The sequence below is a fragment of the Tachyglossus aculeatus genome, unplaced genomic scaffold (genome assembly GCF_015852505.1).
Source record: "Tachyglossus aculeatus isolate mTacAcu1 unplaced genomic scaffold, mTacAcu1.pri scaffold_208_arrow_ctg1, whole genome shotgun sequence".
Lineage (NCBI taxonomy): Eukaryota > Metazoa > Chordata > Mammalia > Monotremata > Tachyglossidae > Tachyglossus > Tachyglossus aculeatus.
In genome coordinates, this window is record NW_024044924.1 from 1 (window position 1) to 21,081 (window position 21,081).

The 21,081-nt window shown below is 47.5% G+C and overlaps 1 protein-coding gene and 2 pseudogenes across 1 annotated transcript; 2 read left to right on the plus strand and 1 right to left on the minus strand.

Moving 5' to 3' along the window:
• The first annotated feature begins 174 nt into the window (after window positions 1-174).
• LOC119923639 lies at window positions 175-1,123 on the plus strand (annotated as a pseudogene).
• A 9,102-nt stretch (window positions 1,124-10,225) lies between these two features.
• Window positions 10,226-11,173, plus strand: LOC119923631 (olfactory receptor 7C2-like). The gene has a single exon (XM_038742969.1). The coding sequence runs from the start codon at window positions 10,226-10,228 to the stop codon at window positions 11,171-11,173; it is 948 nt and encodes a 315-aa protein (XP_038598897.1).
• Window positions 11,174-16,794: 5,621 nt separating this feature from the next.
• LOC119923632 lies at window positions 16,795-19,946 on the minus strand (annotated as a pseudogene).
• Between the last annotated feature and the right edge of the window lie 1,135 nt (window positions 19,947-21,081).

Sequence of the window (21,081 nt, forward strand, 5' to 3'; positions counted from 1 at the left end):
GTGGGAATTAGACACAGACCCTGTCCCTTAAGGGCTTTCACAATTTTTATGTAGTTCCATTCCCAAATGACTCCAAGCCACTTGTGGAGAAAGGGGAAATTGTCCTGAAGCAAGTCTAATTGCTCCATCATCCCATTCCCTTGCCTCATCTCCCCCAACAGATCCTCCGGCCCCATGAAGAGGGGAAACCAAACCAGCATTTCGTGAATTCCTCCTCCTGGGACTGTCTGACCGGGCAGAGCAGCAGCAGCTCCTCTTTGTGCTGTTCCTCTGGATGTACCTACTCGGGGTCTTGGGGAGCCTGCTCATCATCCTGGCCATCGGCTCCGACCCGCACCTGCACACCCCCATGTACTTCTTCCTCACCAACCTCTCACTGGCCGACATCTGCTTCCTGTCCACTACGGTCCCCAAGATGCTGGCCAACATCCAGACCCACAGCAAATCCATATCCTATGGTGGCTGCTTGGCACAAATGAATTTTTTTATGTTATTTAGTAGCATAGACCACTTTTTCCTCACCGGGATGGCTTTTGACCGCTATGTGGCCATATGTCACCCCCTCCACTACACCATAATCATGAGCCCAAGGCTCTGTGCCCGGATGGTTGCTGGGTCCTGGATTGTCAGTATTCTCAATTCCCTGACACATACTTCATTATTGTTTCAATTATCCTTCTATGGAGACAATGAAATCTTTCACTTCTTCTGTGAAATTAAGCAGGTGTTAAAGCTTTCCTGCACTGACACCCTCATCAATGTTGCAATGCTGTTTACACTGCTAGTGGTGCTGGGGGTAGTTCCCCTCATCGGCCTACTATTCTCTTACACTCGCATTGTCTCCACCATATTGATTATCCCATCCGCAGTGGGGAGAAGTAAAGTTTTCTCCACCTGTGGCTCTCACCTGTCCGTAGTCTCCTTGTTCTATGGCACTGGTTTTGGGGTCTACTTCAGTCCCACATACACCCATGCATCCCGACAGCTCTCGATAGCATCCGTGATGTACACTGTGGTCACCCCCATGCTGAACCCCTTCATCTACAGCCTAAGGAACAAGGACATGAAATGGGCCCTGAGAAAGCTCATCAGGAGGAAAACTCTCTTCTCTCAGGGACTTTGACTCCCACTCTTCGGACTTGGGAGGCAGCATATCTGGTGGATTACTCAAGTTTAACAAAACTTCAATGTTACTGATCAAATTTGCCCAGATTATGTTTTTTAGGAGTGGGTAACAATCGTTATCATCAATTTACTGTGATTGAATGCATCATAATTACCTCCAGGGGACACCAAAGCTTTCCTTGTAGACTAGAAGAGCATCCATTGGCAGAAGTATTTTGGGAAATTGGTGGTTTCCAGATCCCCAGGGTGGTTGTAAGCACTTTCCATCTGCATAGGGGTGTGAGTTTAGACTGGTATGGGTCAGGGGATCTGATTCTAATCCTAACAACCCTGGGCAAATCACTTCTTTTTGCCTCAGTTACCTCATCTGTAAAATGGGGATAAAATCCTCCTCCCTCCAATTTAGAATGTGAGCCCCATGTGGAACGGGGACTGCGTCTAACCTGATTATCTTTTATCTACCCCAACACTTAGTACAGAGCCTCGCACATGGTAAGTGCTTAACAAGTACCATAAAAAATTTAAAAATCAACGATCCACTGAACTCTCCTTCCAATGTCGAGAATGGGGTTCTCTGAAGTGTCAAGGATTTGTTCTGTAACATAGGGATAGATGAGCCTAAATTTCCAAAAATAAAGCATCCAAATTTAAGCTTCAACTAATGCTAATTGTTGGTGGGCCCAACCTGCTCCATATTTCCATTGTTGAAAGAATTCTTCAGGCTGTAGTGAGATTATGGCCACGTTTAGGATCAGTCTCTGTGGTGCAAGTCATATCATTGGACCCAACCTTCAATTCTAACCGAAGCCCAGCCCCAAACATCCTCAGACCTAAAATAAACACATGCCCTAGCCCTTGTTATCTTCCTAATTTTAGCTCTAACTGGCAACATAACCCTTATGCCTATCCTAGATTTGACTTCACCCTGACCCTAATCTGAAACATGGTCAAATCAAGGGCACATCCAGCTCCATATTCTGCATCTGATAGTGACAAAAGGGCATTTGGAAGAACAATGAAATGTTTGCCTTCCTGACTAATTAAAGGTCTGAAGCAGCTGCCGACCCTAACGTTTTCCCTCTACATTTCCAGTTTGCCCTCCAGGAACCCATTATGGGTTTAAATCCCCGCCCCCCACACACACACACCCCTCCACTTTTATACTGTGAGCTTGTTGGGGGCAGGGATTGTCTCTGTTTCTGAATTGTACTTTCCAAGTGCTTAGTAGAGTGCTCTGCACACAGTAAGTGCTCAATAAATGCGATTGAATGGATTCATTCACTCAATTGTATTTATTGAGCGCTTACTGTGTGCAGAGCACTGGACTAAGCTCTTGGGAAGTCCAAGTTGGCAACATATAGAGACGGTCCCTACCCAACAGCGGGCTCACAGTCTAGAAGGGGAGACAGACAACAAAACAAAGCATATTAACAAAATAAAATAAATAGAATAGTAAATATGTACAAGTAAAATAAATAGAGTAAGAAATCTGTACAAACATATATACAGGTGCTGTGGGGAGGGGAAGGAGGAAGGGTGGTGGGGTTGGGGGGAGGAAGGAGGGAGCTCAATCTGGGGAGGCCTCCTGGAAGAGGTGAGCTCTCAGTAGGGCTTTGAAGGGAGGAAGAGAGCTAGCTTGGCAGATGTGCGGAGGGAGAGTATTCCAGGCCAGGGGTAGGATGTGGCCCGGGGGCTCGATGGAGGGACAGGCGAGAATGAGGCACAGTGAGGAGGTTAGCGGCAGAGGAGCGGAGGGTGCGGGCTGGGCTGTAGAAGGAAAGAAGGGAGGTGAGGTAGGAGGGGGTGAGGTGATGGAGAGCCTTGCAGCCGAGAGTGAGGAGTTTTTGCTTGATGCGTAGATTGATTGGTAGCCACTGGAGATTTTTGAGGAGTGGAGTAACATGCCCAGAGCGTTTCTGCACAAAGAATGGATGAATCTATACCCCTAAACTTGTCACCAGCTGAGAGAAGTAGTGTTTCCTTTAGTATGTTTTGAATCTGCCACTTAGAGTTTTAGGGGGTGCCCTACTCAATTAACTTATTGGGATGTGGTGAACAACAATTTTCCACCTTCCCTTTCTGTTCCCTTCCTGATTTTGAAAACTTAGAATCAGCCTTCATTTTTCCAGAGTGATGAGTCCTGATCTTTTCAGTTTCAAACAGCCCCAGTGGTTCCCAATGGCTGCCCACATCTGACATTAATTCTTGACCATCAGGCTCAAGAGTCTCCACAAGTTGGTTTCCACCCCTGGGGCTGAAATCTTCTCTTACCCCAACCCAGGTCATGCTTTTCACTCAGCCCCAGCTGTCCACCACATCTCCCCTTCCAGTCTTGTAAGTGACCTATTCTCCCTACCTGGAGTGCCCTCCCCCCCACCCCCCGCAACTTTACTTGATCTAATTACATCCCTCACCTTCTTCAAAATCCCTACAAAATCCCTTCTCCAACAAGATGTGTTTCCTGATTAATCCACGACTGTCTCTGTTTCTTCCTTTGTCTGTTTAAACCCACCTGTAAGTTTATTTCTTTTAAGCTCTTGCCTCTTTTTCTTGGGTATGTTTGTGTCACTCTCCATTAATCAATCAATCTTATTTATTGAATGCTTACTGTGTGCAGAGCACTGTACTGAGCACTTGGGAGAGTACAATTTAATAGACATATTCGCTGTAAATATAATCTCCTTGAAGGCAGGGTTGTTGTGTTATTCTACTTTTCAAATATCCTTTGGCACTCAGTTGCACAAAATCAGCAACCAATGAATGTTATTGATGGTGCTGTACTGCTGATGAGATGGAATAATAATAATAATTGTATTGGTAAAGTGCTTACTCTACTCAACCCTGGGATAGATTCGAATAACTGGATCAGACTCAGTCCCTGTCCCACTTGGGCTCACAGTCTAAGAAGGGGTGTTTAATCTCCATTTTGCTAATGAGGAACCTGAGGTACAGCGAAATTAAGTAACTTGCCCAAGCTCACCCAGTGGGCAAGTGGCAGAACCCAGGTCCTCTGACTCCCAGGACCAAGCTGTCTTCACTAGACCACACAGGAGGGGACATGGGATCAAAAGATGTTGATTTCAGATTGGGAAGAATGGAGCTTGGGTAAAAGCAGAGATGAAGCCAGAGGAGAAGATGAGATTTGCTGAAACTAGTGAAAGAAGGGAGAAGAGGGGAGAAGCAAGGTTGTCTGTGGTCAACTCTGACGATTCCCTCATCTGCTGCCAGAGCCACAGGCCATGGCTGGGCAGCAGCTCAGTAAGACCCTTTTGGTGGGCAGCAAGTTTCCAGGAGTACAGGAAGGTGGGAAGCATGATGATGGGAAGCATGATGGGTGGGTCACTACTCTACCCTATCCAGGAGGACAACCATCATACAATTCCTTCAAGAGTTCTGATGCCACTGGCAGAGCCCTGGGTTGGATGGGCCACTGGGCTACCACAGTAATGGCATTATGTATGGTTTTATGTGCTTATGTCCAAGTCCCCTCTTCCCTACACATCACAGGGTGAACTGTACAGATATCTTAGACCCACATGTCTCTCTTTCTTCTCACTGTTATTGAAGCCCAGGTTGGGACAATTAATAGTAACAATAATAATAATGGTATTTCTTAAGCATTTACTATGTGCCAGGCATTGCAATTATTGTGAGGAGAGTTTGGAAGAGAGAGGCCATCTTTCAGGAGTACACCTTGAGAAAGGGGGCTAACTAGGAAGGGGGGCCCAGAAAATCCTGGCCCATGGTGGTGCTTTCTCTCCAACAGGAGAGCAGCAGGGCCCTGTCCTCAATGAGATTTCATCCCTCCCCACTGCCACCAATCAACACTACTATGGTCAGCAATCATCTGAAATATCTCCCTCAGCAGTGGGGATGGGGTGAAGACGAGATGCTGAGTCCTTGTCTCTAACAAGGAGCTCAGGGAATCATGGCCTGGGAGGATCAGGGGCCCCAGGGGCCCAGAGACTCCTTCAAATAGTCCTGCCACAAGCCCGACTCCTGCCCACACTGCCCCTGGGAGAGAAAAACAGGATTCCAGCTCATGCCAACCTTTCTTAGGAAACCCAAGCTCTGAACCTCACTTTTTTCTCCCTTCTGCTTGGGTGTTTCCTGCTGCAAAGAGGAGACAAGTGACAGATGAGGAGCCCAGACACTCACAGTTAGAGTTCGGGACCGACACGGACCCTCCAGGTAAGAGCTGCCTGGTGGGGAGGATAGACACTGCAGCCATATCTCTTGCTCCTTGCGGGGAACCTCTTTCCTGAAATTCCTAAATGAGGAGCTGTGGAAGCAGCTGTACTGACAGAGATGGGGAGATGCTGGCTCCTGGCTCAGGATGCAGAGGATCCACAGGACTATTTTTTTATGGTATTTGTTCATCAAGCCATCCTATTGATTGAGCTCTTAATGTGTACAGAGCACTGTGCTAAGCAGTTGGCAATATAACAGAGCTGGTAGTCACGTTCCCTGCCCACAGTGAGCTTAGTTTGTTAAGCACTTACTATGTGCCAGGCACCGTACTGCCACATAGATAATCAGGTTGGATATAGTCTATTTCCCACTTGGGGCTCACAGCTTTAAATCCCATTTTACAGATAATAAAAATCAATAGTCGCGGTACTTGTTAAGGTCCTACTATGTGCAGAGCACTGTTCTAAGCACTGGGGTAGATACAAGTTAATCAGGTCGGACACAGTCCCTGTCCCAAGTGGGGCTCACATTCTTATCCCCATTTTACAGATGAGGGAACTGAGGTACAGGGAAGTGAAGTGACTTGTCCAGGGTCACACAGCAGACATATGGCATAGCCGGGATTAGAACCCAAGTGCTTTTGACTCCAGATCCGGACTCTATCCACTAAGCCAGAGAAGCAGCAAGGCTTAGTGGAAAGAGCACGGGCTTGGGAGTCAGAGGTCGTGGGTTCTAATCCCGACTCCACCACTTGTCAGCTGGGTGACTCTGGGAAAGTCACTTAACTTCTCTGTGCCTCAGTTACCTCATCTGTAATATGGGGATTAAGACTGTGAGCCCCATGTGGGACAAACTGCACGGAAGGAGGCAATAGTAAACCAAGAAAACTCTATCATCATCAATCGTATTTATTGAGCGCTTACTGTGTGCAGAACACTGTACTAAGCGCTTGGGAAGTACAAATTGGCAACATATAGAGACAGTCCCTACCCAACAGTGGGCTCACAGTCTAAAAGGGGGAGACAAAACCAAACATACTACAAAATAAAATAGAATAGATATGTACAAGTAAAATAAATAATTAAATAAATAGAGTAATAAATATGTACAAACATATATACATATATACAGGTGCTGTGGGGAAGGGAAGGAGGTAAGATGGGGGGATGGAGGGGGGATGAGGGGGAGAGGAAGGAAGGGGCTCAGTCTGGGAAGGCCTCCTGGAGGAGGTGAGCTATGGATACGCTACCAGAACGATTGCAGAAGGAAGTGGGACGTTCTGGGAGAGATGTATTTATGGCATCGCTATGGGTCGGACACAACTCGACAGTATAAGACAACAACCCTTCTCCCCCTCCTAGACTGTGAGCCCATTGTTGGGTAGGGACCATCCCTATATGTTGCCGACTTGTACTTCCCAAGCGCTTAGTACAGTACTCTGCACACAGTAAGTGCTCAACAAATATGATTGAATGAATGAATGAGCAACTATATACATATACAGTTGCTCATTCCTATATATATGAATATATATATATATATATATATATAAAATATATGCCACACTGCCAGGCCCTTTACTGCCACATAGATAATCAGGTTGGATACAGTTCATTTCCCACTTAGGGCTCACAGCTTTAAGCTCCATTTTACAGATGATGTAACTGAGGCCCAGAGAAGTTAAGTGACTTTCCCAAGGTCACACAGCAGACACGTGGCAGAGCTGAGATTAGAACCCAGTATTCCAGTCATGTTTCAGAACTCTGTGAGGGTGCAGGAGATGGAGGGATAGTCTCAGGCATGCAGAGATAGGCTGATCAGGCCAGAGCACCACATGGAAAGGAGCGTGTCCTGTTCATGTACCTGTCCATTCCAGGGACAGGAGGGGAGGCGGGACAAGAAGCCAGGGTAGAAGTATTCGGGTTCTACTTGGTGACAGACCCCAATTCACCACCTTAGGCAGGGCTCATGTCTACCAACTCTACTGCATCGTATTCTTCCAAACGCTCAGTAAAATACTCTACACACAGTCAGGGCTCAGTAAATACCATTGACTGAGATTGCTAGCAGGAATTAATCCAAATCAGATATGCTTCCTGGATATCTGGTCCTCAACCCCAGCTTCTCAGGACTCTGGTTGCCCATCCTTTCCCCTCCAGCCACCTGCTCCTTCCCACTGTCCTTACCTCAGAAGGACCCCAATTACTTCTCTCAGCATCTCCGTCAGCTTCAGCGGGTCCCTCATCCCAGAGCCCAGAAAACCACAGGCCCAGTGATGACCAGGTGGAAACCCAGGTCAGATATGGAAATACAGACAGTCCACTGGGGCTCCCCTTGCCACTTCTAGTGAGCGGCATCTTTGCTGCTCTGATCTAAGCCCCCTCTCTTCCCTGCACCTCGCCTGACAGACAGCACCCAGGGGGTCAGAGAGTCAACCTTAGGGCCTGGGTCACCAGGCCTAGATCCAGGATGACTGCTGGGGTGGCCCCTAAGCCTGGCCCTAGTTGCCCTGGACTAGTGGGACTGGAGACATCACACCAGCAGGCACTTCCTCCTTTAATCCTCCTGGTCTGGAGGGTATGGAACTCTGGGACGTTAGCACAATACTGCCTCTCCCTGATACATGTCATTGCCAACTGCCCCTTGCTAGATGCTGATGAGGGAGCCTTCCCTTCCCTTAAATATGGTCTCCCTGGGACATTTCACGAATTGGAGATGGAAATCTGACTGCACAGAGCCTCTGTGGTTCTCTTGAGACCCAAATATGGGAATCTGCTGTACCGGAGATTCTTGGGGCATCTGCTTGAAAACACTTGACTGACATGACTCCAGGAATTTGACTGGCACCAGTTGGGGCAATTGAATACATAGCTGGGTCTGGGTTAGATTTTCCTGATTGGATAAGAATTGACTATAGGGCAAGTGGTTTGCACATGTGAGGTTACCACCCATCTTCAAAGCTATTTTAAAAATCAATCTTCCTCAAATATGCCTTCTCTGATTACTTCCACCATCTATGCCACTCCAGGACTTCCGCATCATCAAAGCACTTGGGTACTCACCCATATTTCTCACCTCCCATTGATGCTGATGTACAGATCTCTAAACTCTGTTGTCTCCTTCACCCTACCTGTAATTTATTTTCTTGACTGTCTCTCCCACTAGATTGTAGGCTATTCAAGGGCAGGGACTGTCTACTAAATGTATTGTAAACTAAGAGCATTGTACAATACTCTGCACAGAGTAAGCACTTGATAAATACTGTTGGATGATTGATTGATGTTAGTCTATAGCACCCACCTGACTCTCCAAATGTATTTACAATCATTTGCATATCTTTTTGGGTATGCGCCTCCAGGGCACAGCCATCCCACATAGCAACTCTCGAATGTCTGTCTTGGGGACTTAAAAAGACAAACGCTTATGAGGTTCCTCAGAAACTTTGAGTTGGAAGAGTTTTCTGATGGAGTAGAAGGTCATTCTAATGCTTGTGCTCCAGTTCTTTGTTGCATCTTCTAGCTAGGACTGTCTCTGCTCAGTCCCCACTTCCCAATTCCCACCACAGAACAACCTATCTCTATCTACACTCACTCCCTTGGTGAACTCATTCGCTCCCATGGCTTCAACTATCATCTCTACGCTGATGACACCCAAATCTACATCTCTGCCCCTGTTCTCTCTCCCTCCCTTCAGGCTCGGGTCTCCTCCTGCCTTCAGGACATCTCCATCTGGATGTTGGCCCACCATCTAAAACTCAATATGTCTAAGACTGAACTCCTTATCTTCCCTCCCAAACCCTGCCCTCTCCCTGACTTTCCCGTCACCGTAGACAGCACTACCATCCTTCCCATCTCACAAGCCCGCAACCTTGGTGTCATCCTCGACTCCGCTCTCTCGTTCACCCCTCACATCCAATCCATCACCAAAACCTACAGGTCTCACCTCCACAACATCGCCAAGATCTGCCCTTTTCTCTCCATCCAAACCGCTACCTTGCTGGTTCAATCTCTCATCTTATCCCGACTGGATTACTGCATCAGCCTCCTGTCTGATCTCCCATCCTCCTGTCTCTCCCCACTTCAGTCTATACTTCACGCTGCTGCCCAGATCATCTTTGTGCAGAAACGCTCTGGGCATGTTACTCCCTTCCTCAAAAATCTCCAGTGGCTCCCTGTCAATCTATGTATCAAGGCAAAACTCCTCACTCGGTTTCAAGGCTCTCCATCACCTCGCCCCCTCCTACCTCGCCTCCTTTCTCTCCTTCTACAGCCCAGCCCGCACCCTCCGCTCCTCTGCCACTAACCTCATCACTGTACCTCATTCTTGCCTGTCCCGCTGTCGACCCCCGGCCCACGTCCTCCCCCTAGCCTGGAATGCCCACCCTCCACGTATCTGCCAAGCTAGCTCTCTTCCTCCCTTCAAAGCCCTACTGAGAGCTCACCTCCTCCAGGAGGCCTTCCCAGACTGAGCCCCCTTTTTCCTCTCCTCCTCCCCATCCCCCCTAACCCTACCTCCTTCCCCTCCCCACAGCACCTGTATATATGTTTGTACAGATTTATTTTACTTGTACATAGTTACTATTTATTTTGTTAATGATGTGCATTTAGCTTTACTTTTATTTGTTCTGCTGACTTGACACCTGTCCACGTGTTTTGTTTTGTTGTCTGTCTCCCCCTTCTAGACTGTGAGCCCGTTGTTGGGTAGGAACCGTCTCTATATGTTGCCAACTTGTACTTCCCAAGCGCTTAGTACAGTGCTCTGCACACAGTAAGGGCTCAATAAATACGATTGAATGAAGGAATGAAGGAATGAACCTTGCTGTGGGAGGGAGACTGGGCCTCTAAAATAATGTAATCCCTCAACCAACCTCTTCCTCTGCCACATCTCTCCCAGCAGATCTTCCAGCCCCATGGAGAGGGGAAACCAAACCAGCGTCTCAGAATTCCTCCTCCTGGGACTGTCCGATCAGGCAGAGCAGCAGCTGCTCCTCTTTGTGTTGTTCCTCTGGATGTACCTGCTTGGGGTCCTGGGGAGCCTGCTCATCGTCCTGGCCATCGGCTCTGACCCACACCTGCACACCCCCATGTACTTCTTCCTCACCAACCTCTCCCTGGCCGACGCCTGCTTCCTGTCCACCACGGTCCCCAAGATGCTGGTCAACATTCAGACCCAGAGCAAATCCATATCCTACGCTGGCTGCCTGACGCAAATGTATTTCTTCATTCAGTTAGGGACTCTGGACCACTTTCTCCTCACCGGAATGGCTTTTGACCGCTACGTGGCAATATGCCACCCACTCCACTACACCACGATCATGAGCCCACGGCTCCTGGCCATATTGGTTAGTGTGGCTTGGATAATCAGTGGCCTTTATGCCCTCATACATACTCTATTGGTGGTTCGGTTATCCTTCTGCATGGACAATGAAATCCTCCACTTCTTCTGTGAACTTAACCTGATCCTAAAACTTTCCTGCACTGACACCATCATCAATGATGTGTTACTGTATGTACTGATTGTGGTGGTTGGTGTAGGTCCCATTGCAGGCCTCATTTTCTCTTACACTCACATTGTTTCAACTGTTTTAAAAATATCATCTGCCAGGGGAAGGAGTAAGGCTTTCTCTACCTGTGGCTCTCACCTGGCTGTGGTCTTTCTGTTCTATGGCAGTGCCCTTGGGGTCTACCTCAGCCCCAAGTCTACCCAAGCATCCCGGCAAGGCTCGATAGCATCTGTGGTGTACACAGTGGTCACCCCTATGCTGAACCCTTTCATTTACAGCCTGAGGAACAAGGACATGAAACGGGCCCTGAGAAATGTGTTCTGCAGGAAACGTCTTTTCTTTCAGACGCTGTGATCCCTTCCTGCTGGAATCTTGGAGGAGACAGCGGGGTTTTGTGGGCCAACCTGAGAATCAACCTTCCTGTTCCTTTCTGGGAATCAATCAATCAATCAATCAATCGTATTTATTGAGCACTTACTGTGTGCAGAGCACTGTACTAAATGCTTGGGAAGTACAAGTTGGCAACATATAGAGACAGTCCCTACCCAACAGTGGGCTCACAGTCTAAAAGGGGGAGACAGAGAACAAAACCAAACATACTAACAAAATAAAATAAATAGAATAGATATGTACAAGTAAAATAAATAAATAAATAGAGTAATAAATATGTACAAACATATATACATATATACAGGTGCTGTGGGGAAGGGAAGGAGGTAAGATGAACAGGGAACAGGAGAGCTAAGAGAATATCAATTTTACCTTGTTAATCCCCCACACTTGGTACAGTGTGGATTGAGAGGACGCCCCGCATATTAAGGTTTCAACCTCCATGAAAAGCAGAAGCCCCTGCTGTGACCCACATCACCGACCCCGCCCATCCTCTGGACTCTCCTGGCCTGTAGCAGCTCCAGGAGCCATGGGAACAGAGGCAAAGGGAGGCTGAAGGACACATATCGACTGGTTCTATGGTCCCCATAGCCGATGGCCTCTGGACAACAGGGCTGGGGCTCCATGTGTGGCTGCCAGCCCAGAGGTGAACAGGAAGCAGCTCCGTGAACTCACTCTAGACACGGGCCACTGGTCTGGTCCCCTTCCAGCCATCTCTCCTTCCCTGCCTAGACCCTCTCTGAAGCAGAGCCACCAACGAGGGTGCCAGGAGGAAGTTGTAGGTCTTCAGAGACTCCCACTTCTCCCAGTGATCCTGCCACCCACGGGGTTGGCAAAGGTTGGGAGAGAGCTGGATGGGGCCCAGGGGAGTGGCTTGGTGCCTTGAGCTCCCATGGAATCCTTCCAGGCTACATTCCGGTCTGTGGGGTCATTAATTCTGCAGAGATGCACTGCCCTGGGGATGTGGCTTCTCTCTTCTCTGCCTGGACCATGTCCAGACACTGCAGAGACACTCATGCAAGGAATGGGGAGACTGCTGGGTGTCACAACCCAAGTGTGGAGCTTAGAGCTCTTCCACCACTGGCCATCCACAGTTGTGGGAAGTTCTCCACTCTGCACAACTTTCCGGTCTGATCCACTGCTCCTGCCTGACATGTCTGCCCCTTCCCTGTCACCAGCCCACACCCAAAAGCTCCTTCAAAACTCTCCCTAAAAGTAAGCTTCTCCAGGAAATGTCCTAAAATTGATCTGACCCTGCTCTGGATGCTCAGATCACTCCAACACCTTCCTACCGTGTGTATACGTTTCTGCTGCATTTACACTTTTTATTCTAGCCAGTCATTCCCCCAAGTCCTGTTGTGAGACTTCACTGCTGCAATCTATACGATCTACTGTGATTGTAAAATCTCTGAGATTTAACCCATTAAAACAGTATGGTCTACCTTTTTTAACGATTTTAACAATCAGTGAAATTTAGCTACAGTATTGTATGATGCAAATTCCTTTATTGTTTTCTGTAAGATCTTCCACTTCAAATCATTCTTTGTTCACAAACATGTAATTCTTTATTTACTTCTAAGGCAACTGAGTCCATTGCTATTGCATCATTTGTCATTTATTCATTAAAGGTGACAAGACTTATGGATTGCCCCACCATTCACGGGACTGTTGTGCAGACAGCTGAAAGGAGCCAGGAGGGACTCACAAATGGTAAGAACTGCCAGAGAGCAGAGTATTTGGCTGAAGCTGTGTTGAGCTGAAGGGAAACCTGTGGGCTTTCTGATCTAGGAATTCCGATCCCTTCCATGCCCACTCTGTGCCATCCACAGGAAAATGTAAGCCAAAGGTTACGTCCCCCCAAAGGAAGGCCAAGGGGGCAGCTGCTAGTTTAAATGCCTGGAGGTATGATCCACAGTTAATTTCTTTCTTTTCAGGTCATGGGAGTCCAGCAACTGCTTCAGCACTTATCACAACCCATAACACTTTATGTAGTCACCTTGCTCTTATTTATTCACTTATCTATTCCCCAGTAGTCATCTTATAACCCGTTATATCTCTGTCCTCAAAATTGTAAATCATTTTTTGTGCCTGTCTCCCCTGTGAGACTGTAAACTCCTTGAGGGAAGGGTTTGTGTCTGCCTGTCTCTCCCATGAGATTGTAAATTCCTTGAGGGCAGGGATCATATCTGCTAATTCTATTGTAGTCTTCCAATCAATCAAACAATCAATCATGTTAATTGACCATTTACTGTATGCAGACCACTGTACTAAGCACTTGGGAAATTACAATATAAGAGAGTTGGTAATGCTCCCAAATGCTTAATAGTATACTCAAATGTGATGGATTGATTGGAGAGGACAGAGATGCTGTAGTCTTGCAGAGGAGGATGAATCTGTTTACACCGCTTGGGGAGGCCCAGTCGATAAGATTTTATCTGTGACTTGGGAAGCCAAGAAATTGGAGAGAACATAGATTGGGGTCAGTGGTCAATAGAGTGCGACATTCTCTTCCAGGCCTCCCAGGAAGGTCTTGGTTACTTTCCAGCTTCTTAAATCTGCTTCCTGGGTCCTTCCCTCAGAATTCTCAGAGGTAGACCAGCCTCAGGGTTTGGACCCTTGTAATGGTTGGCAACAACTCTTTCTCAAATGACCATAGGGTTTCTTCCCCAGTTAGCTAGCCCTCCTCCGTTTCCCAAATCCTTTCCTGTAATTACTTGTGTCCTCAGTCAAGAAACTGACATCCTATTCAAATGAGATTTCCCTTTGGGAAGGAGGATGAATGAGTAAATAGTTTCCTGCCCTGAAAATCTCTGGGCACCTCCCCTTATCTCTTGGTGTTGGAGCTAGTCTAGCTTGACCATCACAGAAGCCACAATGATAGTGCCCATTTGCTCAGGTGATTCCAGGATTCCATAATAAGGAAAAGGGCCCAAGACCCTCCATTTCCATCATACAGAGGGTTTATGCGAAGGCCCCTTTGGAGACTAGATAAACACCGAAAGGAAAGTGTAAGCCCATGTGGGCAGGGAGTGTCTCTCTTTATTGCTAAATTGTACTTTCTAACCACTTAGTACAGTGCTCTGCACACAGTAAGCCCTCAATAAACATGATTAAATGAATGAATGAAGGTGTCTCATTCCTTAAGGTGAATTCTATCCATAATGGTGAATTCTGTGGCAACCCTAGCTTGGGCCTCATATTTTTTTTCCTCATCACACCCCCGAGAGGCACTGTAACTGCTCACTCCTGGCTCACTCTGGTGTTATTAATAGCCACCTCCATCCCCGTGCGAATATCACCAGTGCCACCTGGTTGCAGGGGACCACTTAGTCACATCCCAGGACTTGGAGTAATTAAAGAAAGGCTTGGGCTCCCAAGACTGAAGACCAGGGCCAGGGGAGTGTTGGGAGATCCTCAGCAAGGTGGGACTGGCTTCAGGATCATTGCCTGGAAATCCCAGCATGGATGCTAGGGGAGTTGTCTCCTGCTTCTCCTCTTACCTCTCCGGTCGTTCTTTCTCAGTCTCTTTTGCAGGCTCCTCCTCCCCCTCCCATCCTCTTACTGTGGGGGTTCCCCAAGGTTCAGTGCTTGGTCCCCTTCTGTTCTCGATCTACACTCACTCCCTTGGTGACCTCATTCGCTCCCACGGCTTCAACTATCATCTCTATGCTGATGACACCCAGATCTACATCTCTGCCCCTGCTCTCTCCCCCTCTCTCCAGGCTCGCATATCCTCCTGCCTTCAGGACATCTCCATTTGGATGTCTGCCCGCCACCTAAAGCTCAACATGTCGAAGACTGAACTCCTTGTCTTCCCTCCCAAACCTACCCTCTCCCTGACTTTCCCATCTCTGTTGACGGCACTACCATCCTTCCCGTCTCACAAGCCCGCAACCTGGGTGTCATCCTCGACTCCGCTCTATCATTCACCCCTGACATCCAAGCCGTGACCAAAACCTGCCGGTCTCAGCTCCACAACATTGCCAAGATCCGCCCCTTCCTCTCCATCCCAACCGCTCCCCTGCTCATTCAAGCTCTCATCCTATCCCGTCTAGACTACTGCATCAGCCTTCTCTCTGATCTCCCATCCTCGTGTCTCTCGCCACTTCAATCCATACTTCATGCTGCTGCCAGGATTGTCTTTGTCCAGAAACACTCTGGGCATGTTACTCCCCTCCTCAAAAATCTCCAATGGCTACCAATCAATCTGCGCATCAGGCAGAAACTCCTCACCCTGGGCTTCAAGGCTGTCCATCACCTCGCCCCCTCCTACCTCACCTCCCTTCTCTCCTTCTACAGCCCAGCCCGCACCCTCCGCTCCTCCACCACTAATCTCCTCACCGTACTTCGCTCTCGCCTGTCCCACCATCGACCCCCGGCCCACGTCATCCCCCGGGCCTGGAATGCCCTCCCTCTGCCCATCCACCAAGCTAGCTCTCTTCCTCCCTTCAAGGCCCTGCTGAGAGCTCACCTCCTCCAGGAGGCCTTCCCAGACTGAACCCCTTCCTTCCTCTCCCCCTCGTCCCCCTCTCCATCACCCCGTCTTACCTCCTTCCCTTCCCCACAGCACCTGTATATATGTATATATGTTTGTACATATTTATTACTCTGTTTATTTATTTATTTATTTTATTTGTACATATCTATTCTATTTATTTTATTTTGTTAGTATGTTTGGTTTTGTTCTCTGTCTCCCCCTTTTAGACTGTGAGCCCACTGTTGGGTAGGGACTGTCTCTATATGTTGCCAATTTGTACTTCCCAAGCGCTTAGTACAGTGCTCTGCACATAGTAAGCGCTCAATAAATACGATTGATGATGATGATGATGATGATGAGCAAAAGCTCCTCTGCTGCAATCCCCTGCTCTGGGGCTGACTCTGAGTGGCTACTGCTTGCTCCCTGACTCTCTGGAGTGACATAGCAGCCCCCTGTCCCTGTTCCACCCTCCTTCCTACTCCCCTCCCCTTCCCCTTTCAAATAGAAAACTCTTAATTCAACCCTTTCCCCCTTTTCATGCATTCATTCATTCAATTGTATTTATTGAGTGCTTACTGTGTGCAGAGCGCTGTACTAAGTGTTTGGGAAGTACCAGTTGGCAACATATAGAGACGGTCCCTACCAAACAACAGGCTCACAGTCTAGACCCTACTGGGTCTTGAAAGGGAAATTAATAATCAAAAGATAATAGTTATAGCATATTTGAAATGATAGTATAATAGCAATGATAATAATGATAATAATAGTGTTTGTTGAGCACTTATTATGAACCAAGCATAGTGTTAAGGTAAAGACAAGAAAATCAGATCTGAAATAGTCCCTGTCCCATGTAGGGCTCACAGTTTGAGGGAGAGGAAACAGGTATTCTATCTCCATTTTACAGGTGAGGGAGCTGAGGCCCAGAGAAGTTAAGTGACTTGCTCAGGGTCACGAAGCAGCTAGATGATGGAGCTGGGCTTAGAACCCAGGTCTCCTGTTTCCTAGTTCTTCGCTCTTTAAACTAGGCCATGCTTTCCATGCATCCATAGTGACACTACTTCTGACCACATTTGCTTCCCCCCAGGTCCCTGGAGAAATATCACCATTCCTAGGAGATGGGATTTTTCCTGACAAACATGTTTCTCAGGGCCCATTTCACGTCCTTGTTCCTCAGGCTGTAGATGAAGGGGTTCAGCATGGAGGCAACCACCGTGTACATCACAGATGCTGTTGTACCCTGCCGAGATGCTTGATTAGCTGTGGGGCTAAAGTAGACCCCAAGGCCAGTGCCGTAGAACAGCGAGACCACGGACAGGTGAGAGCCACAGGTGGAGAACGTTTTACTCCTTCCCCTGGCAGATGGGATTCTCAATGTGGTAGAGACAATGCGGCTGTAAGAGAACATGAGGCATATAAATGGAAAGACACCAAATATGACTCCCAGTAGATACAAAACTAACTCATTGATGAGGGTATCAGTGAAGGATAGTTTGAAAACCCGGTAAAGATCACAGAAGAAGTGAAGGATTTCGTGACTGGAACAGAAGGATAAGCGAAGCACCAGTAGGGTGTGTGTCAGGGCATGGAGAGAGAGAACTGACGATCCAGGATGCAGTAATGACCAGGGCACAGAGCCGTGGGTTCATGATGGTGGTGTAGTGGAGGGGGTGGCATATAGCCACACAGAGATCATAAGCCATCCCTGTGAGGAGGAAATTGTCTAGACCTACAAAGTGGAGGAAAAAAAAACATTTGGGCCAGGCAGCCAGGATAGGATATGGATTTATCTTGGGTCTGGAGGTTGGCCAGCATCTTGGGGACTGTGGTGGATAGTAGACAGGTGTCGACCAGGGAGAGGTTGGTAAGGAAGAAGTACATGGGGGTGTGCAGGTGCGGGTCGGACCCAATGGCCAGGATGATGAACAGGTTCCCCAGGACCCCGAGCAGGTACATCCAGAGAAACAGCATGAATAGGAGCTGCCACTGCTTCATTCGGTCAGACAGTCCCAGGAGGAGGAATTCCGAGTTGCTGGTCTGGTTTCCCTTCTCCATGGGGCTGGAGGATCTGCTGTGGGAGACAAGACAGGGAACTAGGATAATATAAAGACTACATTGTGGATTGTCTTAGAAATTGAATGGGTAATATACACTGAGCTGGGACACACTTAACATAGTTATATCCCCAGATGAGCGGTCACAAAATGGAATGAAGGTAGAGGTAGCGTTCCTAGACTTTCTAGAAAACTCTCATTAAAGATTCCTAACTTTTCTGTAGTCTAGGATGGCAGAACAAACTTTCTTCTTTAAATCTCTGCTACTAATATGTATTTTTTGGGTCCATGTTCCTTTGAGAATCTGGGTCCTGTAAGGATTTGGGTTTTCACTTCAAAAAATTTCTTTGAAGTCTTCTCCAATTCTAGTTTTACTGACAACTGCATCAATCTCTTAACTGGCCTCCCTGCCTTCTATCTCTCCCCTCTCCAGTCCATCCTTCACTCTGCTACTTAGAGCACTATTCTGAAAAACCTTTCAGTCCCTATCTCCCCACCCATCAAAAGCCTTCAATAGTTAACCATCCACCTCCACATCAAATAGAAACACCTTATCTTTGGCTTTAAGGCACTCATTGAGATGTCTTCCTCCTTACCATATCCTGCTGATCTGCTACAACCCAGTCCACACATTTGGCTCCTCTAACACCAACCTGCTCTCTGTACCATGATCTCATCTATCTGGCCACTGAATCCTTGCCCACACCCTCCCGACTCATATCCAACAGTCCACCACTCTTCCCACTTTCAAAATCTTGCTAAAATCACATCTACTCCAAGAGCCTTCTCTGATCAAGCTTTCCATCCCCCATCTGCTCTCCCCTCATCGTTGTCTATACACTTGGCTGTGTATCCCTTCAACACTTTGATACTCAGCCCAGCCCCACAGCACCTATGTACATATCCTTACACTCTACTATTCCCCCATCTGTAATTTACTTCAATGTCAATCTCCCACAGTACACTGTAAGCTTCTTGTGGGCAGGGATCTTGTCTACCAACTATATTATACTGTACTTTTTCCAAGTAAAGTTTTCTGCACATACTAAGTACTCAGTAAAAACCATTGATCGATCAGTAGCATTTAATGTGTCCACACTCAGTACAGTGCATTGTACTGGGCACTTGCGAAGTACAGAATCAAGGAGCTTCCAGTGTAATGGGGGAGGTCAGCATAAAAATACTTACAACTAGAGTGGTCTAAATAAATAAATGGAGGAGGTAAGGCCTGAGGTTTGTATCAGGCACCTTCTCCAGGATGATGTGGGCAGAGGCCAAAGCAATGGCTGTTTAGGAACAGGGTTTGGAGTACAGCTGACGAAAGGGTTCAATGCAAGGCTGACAGTTTGGGATCACTGGTCTGGAGCAAGACAGAGTTGAGGCACCAGAAGCCCCAGGCCAGGAGATGCCTGAAAGTGCCACATGGAGAGAGCTGCACTGAGGTCTAGGTCCACACTTGGCTAGGATGGGATGAGAGACCCCTGTAGATAATGCAAGGCTGTGACCCTGTAATTGGAGGAAGGGAAAGGTTTTGTCTTAACCAGATAGGAATTGTGTGCAACTACTATTAAGGGAACGAGAATACATCTATAGCACCTAAAGTTCAACCCTATGCATAGCCAGTAAAACATTTTTTCCCTCTTGTAGCTAAAGAAATACCACAGTGATTCACCTTCTGGATACCCATATCCGTATTTGGGAACCTGCTACCATGGGAAGTCCCAGAAAGCCCCTCTGACAGAAAGCAAAATTGTAAAACCGCTCAGTTGTTATCCAGTTGTTGGATATCTAGTTCCTTTTCAGGGGGACGGAGGGGATAGATGTCAAGTCACTGGATGGTAGCAGGGAAAACTGGGTATTCTTGGAGGGCTTTGAGAGGGAAGCATCCCCAAAGTGGAGCGAAATGCTGAGAGCCCCAAGCTCATCAAACCCCGATGTTCTTGGGCTGCAGAGAGTTCTGGTGTGTGCAGGCAGAAGTGCAGCTTGCTTGGACTCAGGTGAACTGTCAAACGTCAGTCTAGCAATCCCATGGTCCTGAGTCCATCACATCACACACACCAGTGTGACAGCACAGCGGTGCCTGGGCCACACAGGTTACTCTATCCCAGGCTGCTGATGCCAGGGTTCCCAGGAGTAATCTCCTAAATTGCTCACCATACTCTGGGGAATCCACCTTTAGAGTCTTGGAGACTATGATTCCAGGGGGCATACCTTCAGCCTTCTCTTCTCCAGGCTGAATTACCCCAATTTCCTTTCATCTGCCTTCAGAAGTCTCATTTATGAGCCATTTTATGATCTACACTATTGAACATGGGACATTCCTTAGGCATCACTTCTGCCCCATACTCCGGCTAAAGCCCAACCACTGCTGAGGATAGTGAGGAGAACTAACCTACTGGTTCTACACAAACCAGTTTCATTCATTCATTCATTCATTCATTCATGTTTGTTGAGCACTTACTGTGTGCAGAAGATTGTCCTAAACAGTTAGGAAAATACAATACAACAATGAACAGTGACATTCCCTGCCCACAAATAGCTCACGCTCCAGACTCGGGGAGACAGATATCAATAAAAATAAATAAAATTACAGATATGTACATAAGTGATTTGGAGCTGTGAGGGGAGAAGAGCAAAGGAGTAAATAAAATTGCAGATATGTACATAAGTGCTTTGGGGATGGGAGGGGGGAAGAGCAAAGTGAGCAAGTCAGGGTGACACGGAAGTGAGTGGGGGTAGAGGAAAAGTGGGGCGTAATCTTGGAAGGCATTGTGCTTGCTCACACCAGCATTTCACTGGCTGAGGAGGCTTCAGGGTGACTTGATAGCTATCTTGAAGTACAGGAATATGAGAAGAGGTCTTTTTTTTTGAGAAGCTTATTTTTTGTTGTTGCTGTTGTTCTCTAGTTTTATGGTATTTGTTAAGCACTTACTGTGCTGCTAGGACTGCTAGGATTCTGCGATTGTTAGCCCCAGGGTCTCGTGGCTCAGTGGAAAGAGCACGGGCTTGGGAGTCGGAGGTCATGGGTTCTAATCCCAGCTCTGCCGCTTATCAGCTCTGTGACTTTGGGCAAGTCGCTTAACTTCTCTGTGCCTCAGTTACCTCATCTGTAAAATAGGGATTAAGACTGTGAGCCCCAAGTGGGACAACCTGATCACCTTGTATCTCCCCAGTGTTTAGAACAGTGCTTCACACATAGTAAGCACTTAACAAATACCATCATTATTATTATTATCATTATTATTATCTCTAAGACCCTCTATCAACAGCACACCCCTTCCCAGATAGATCTCACTGGTCACCTATCCTTCTCTGCTCCAGCCATGCTAACATTCAGGACATGT

Coding starts and splice junctions, on each gene's coding strand:
- LOC119923631 (XM_038742969.1), top strand. CDS start 10,226: ATGGAGAGGGGAAACCAAACCAGCGTCTCAGAATTCCTCCTCCTGGGA.